Raw genomic sequence first — 3,610 nt, 5'->3', positions numbered from 1 at the left:
AGATGACCTTGCTGTTTGGTCCCTTCAACCACAACCACAACAACCAACTGTGCCGACGATATTTACTTTTACGTTACTCATGTTGGCAGCTGTTCTCTAATCGAATTCAGAATATTTACTTAGTCTCCTTTTGTGAAGGCATTTCAGAAGGCTAGGTCCACAATCAGTCCTGTCGCCTATGCTGCAAATGGTCAGCTCTGCTTTCATCTTGCAAGCAAGACTGGCAGCCTTTACCACTTCTGTTAGCCGCTTGAAAGCAGATAGAATCTCTTGTGATCCAAAGTGACACACATCATTGGTACCAACGTGAGCAACCACCTGCAGTGGGCTGCACCCTGTGCTCTTCATGGCATCTGGGAGGATCCTTCCCACATCTGGAATGACTCCACCCAGTATGCACAAAGTGTGCACATTGGATTTCTTACCCTTCTTGTCAGCCAAGTCCCTAATAAGGGATCTCCCAACTGCCAATAACCCCACCATATGTGACTGCTCGGATCTTGCAAGCTAAGTGGTTTCCTCTGAAACCGGACAGGCGACAGCACCTAGCTCATCAACAGTGTCAGCCACAGACAGCACCTGGAACCTGTTTGTCAGACAATCTGGGGACGCCTTACGTGTGGCCACTGGGGAAATCTTTTGCCACCCTCTTCACCCCGGGACAACATCCCACTCAACCATCAAACACAAAACACCCAGACACAGCCGGTAAATTTGCCTGCCACATGCCGCTTGCTATTAGCTGCAGGGAACAGAAGCACTGGGTTAAGAACGAGGACAGTTCCCGCCTGGCCGCCCACCCGACCTCCCGCCCTCCCTTTCCCGTTCCCGTTCCCGTTCCCGCCTGGCCGCCCGCCCTCCCTCCCTTTTCCGTTCCCGCCTGGCCGCCCGCCCGCCCGCCCTTTCCCGTTCCCGCCCGCCCGCCCTTTCCCGTTCCCGCCCGCCCGCCCTTTCCCGTTCCCGCCCGCCCGCCCTTTCCCGTTCCCGCCCGCCCGCCCTTTCCCGTTCCCGCCCGCCCGCCCTTTCCCGTTCCCGCCCGCCCGCCCTTTCCCGTTCCCGCCCGCCCGCCCTTTCCCGTTCCCGCCCGCCCGCCCTTTCCCGTTCCCGCCCGCCCTCCCTTTCCCGTTCCCGCCCGCCCTCCCTTTCCCGTTCCCGCCCGCCCGCCCTCCCTTTCCCGTTCCCGCCCGCCCGCCCTCCCTTTCCCGTTCCCGCCCGCCCGCCCTCCCTTTCCCGTTCCCGCCCGCCCGCCCTCCCTTTCCCGTTCCCGCCCGCCCGCCCTTTCCCGTTCCCGCCCGCCCGCCCTTTCCCGTTCCCGCCCGCCCGCCCTTTCCCGTTCCCGCCCGCCCGCCCTTTCCCGTTCCCGCCCGCCCGCCCTTTCCCGTTCCCGCCCGCCCGCCCTTTCCCGTTCCCGCCCGCCCGCCCTTTCCCGTTCCCGCCCGCCCGCCCTTTCCCGTTCCCGCCCGCCCGCCCTTTCCCGTTCCCGCCCGCCCGCCCTTTCCCGTTCCCGCCCGCCCGCCCTTTCCCGTTCCCGCCCGCCCGCCCTTTCCCGTTCCCGCCCGCCCGCCCTTTCCCGTTCCCGCCCGCCCTCCCTTTCCCGTTCCCGCCCTCCCTTTCCCGTTCCCGCCCTCCCTCCCGTTCCCGTTCCCGCCCGCCCTCCCGTTCCCGTTCCCGCCCGCCCTCCCTTTCCCGTTCCCGCCCGCCCTCCCTTTCCCGTTCCCGCCCGCCCTCCCTTTCCCGTTCCCGTTCCCGCCCGCCCGCCCTTTCCCTTTCCCGCACGGCCGCCCGCCCGCCCTCCCTTTCCCGTTCCCGCCTCGCTGCCCACCCGCTCTGGTTCCCGCCTCGCTGCCCGCCCGCCCTTTTCCCAAGTGCAGCCCCACTGGGCACCTGCCCCACCTGTTAAAGAAGCCCACAGTGCTGCTAACCCCGCCCTGCCTGCGGTAGAGTCCCACAAGTTTCCCCCGCCCCTATTGCCCACTAGATATTTCTACCCGCCCTCCACAGTCCTCATTCATTGTTGCTGCCCATTCTTGGTCCAGTCCCTCAGTCGCCTGCAGCCAATAGCGAGCGGCACGTGGCAGGCAAATTAACCAGTTCTGGCTGGGTGGTTTTCGTTTGTTCTCCAGACTGTATTGTACTTGTGCTGTCATGCTGTGACTTGATAAATAGCTCGTGGCTCACGACTGTTTTTGATTGTGTTTGGAGATCGAACAGGACACAGTAAGCACTGTTCCCTGAGAAAAGAATGTTCTATGTACATTGTGTATGATATTTGTAAATATTCTTCATGTAGGTTCTCATTGTAGGAAGTAGTACATACAGCGCCACGTGACAGAAGAAATTTTTTTTAAGTAGAAAAGAGTGCACATACAATGAGCTGCATGGGCAGGAATCTTCGTAAGTGACAGTTTTTTCTCAAACGTGCTTAACCCCTACATTAGGCCGTTTCTTGCACCGTGCAGCTGCCGTTGTTGTGGTGTTACCTGCTGCTACTGTGGGGATTTGCAGGAGCTGCTATCTCTTTTGGCCTATGTAATTATTCCTGAGCCCCGAGGTGCTATTTTGTAGCACATTCTATGTTAACACGTTTTGACATGCTTTGCTCAAATGAAGTGACTGTTGTTATTGTAACTTGCCAACAGTTTGAAGCTTTTGGCAGCAGCTAGTGTGTTATAAAAATAAACAAATTACTTTTGACTTATTTTGATAGGCAGGGGAATGATTTTATCCAAGGAGCTAAAGCATACTCAATTTCTAAATAAATTTTGTACAAGGAAACTATTTTTTATCTGGTGCTATTCGAAAGAGAGTATTAAAAATAGACCCAAATAACATGCTTTACAATAAATATGTTTTTCTTATTTTATTTCCATTGAGGTTTTTTCTACTGCAGCACATTTGGCAATGCCTCATAGGTGCCTGTTTCTTCTCAATAGAGGGAACATCTTCCAGAAAGAACATTTTCACCAACCCGTGTCGGAGCTGACACTTGGCAGAGACAACCCACTTTTCCTTGTTGAGAGGGAGAATGTATAAAATGCTCCAAATTTGTCAATTAAAACATTTTTAGTTTAATTTGACTATCAAATCTCTCGAATTTTTCATTAAGTTTCTTGTGCAAGAAATTAGAATTTAGAGCAGCAACAGTCAACATGGTGAAACTGCTTTATGTAATGTTTTTAATAGATGTTTCCTTCCTCTCGAATAATTTTTCATGTACTAGTCAGAAGTCCGTGCCACCCATTGTGTCAATGTGTTTGAGGATAGTTTCTGGCTTCACTTTCACTGTTTTCTTCCTCACAACTTTTAGTAATTATTCACTGTTCATACTAAACACCATATAAACGTCTTTTTTTGTGTTACTGTCCCATTGCCATCCATTTCCCTTTCCAAAAAGTCATAACTGTACCCTTCTTCAGTTTTGCCTCCCTCAAAGCAGCTGGTGTTTCCATGGTGGTACTCATAACTGTGCCAGTGCCATCAGTATTTTTAGAGACAAGGAAATGAAATAACTGGAGACCCAAATAAAATCTGTTGGTACGCCCTTTGTCAAAAAATCCTTCGAGCAAAGGCAAAACTTACTTTTATGTGTAGGAGGATTTTTAATATGTTG

The 3,610-nt window shown here is 53.5% G+C and overlaps 1 protein-coding gene across 1 annotated transcript; it reads right to left on the bottom strand.

Annotated features, from left to right (window-relative positions):
- Positions 1–765: 765 nt before the first annotated feature.
- LOC126267679 (circumsporozoite protein-like) lies at positions 766–2,147 on the bottom strand. The gene is made up of 2 exons (XM_049973329.1): positions 1,989–2,147; positions 766–1,893 (listed from the first exon to the last, which is right to left on the bottom strand). The coding sequence occupies exons 1-2, from the start codon at positions 2,145–2,147 to the stop codon at positions 766–768; spliced, it is 1,287 nt and encodes a 428-aa protein (XP_049829286.1).
- Positions 2,148–3,610: the final 1,463 nt, after the last annotated feature.

This window comes from Schistocerca gregaria, chromosome 1 (assembly GCF_023897955.1).
Source record: "Schistocerca gregaria isolate iqSchGreg1 chromosome 1, iqSchGreg1.2, whole genome shotgun sequence".
NCBI classification, from domain to species: domain Eukaryota; kingdom Metazoa; phylum Arthropoda; class Insecta; order Orthoptera; family Acrididae; genus Schistocerca; species Schistocerca gregaria.
Note: the sequence above shows the minus strand (reverse complement) of the source record. Positions and strands in the feature narration are given on the sequence as shown.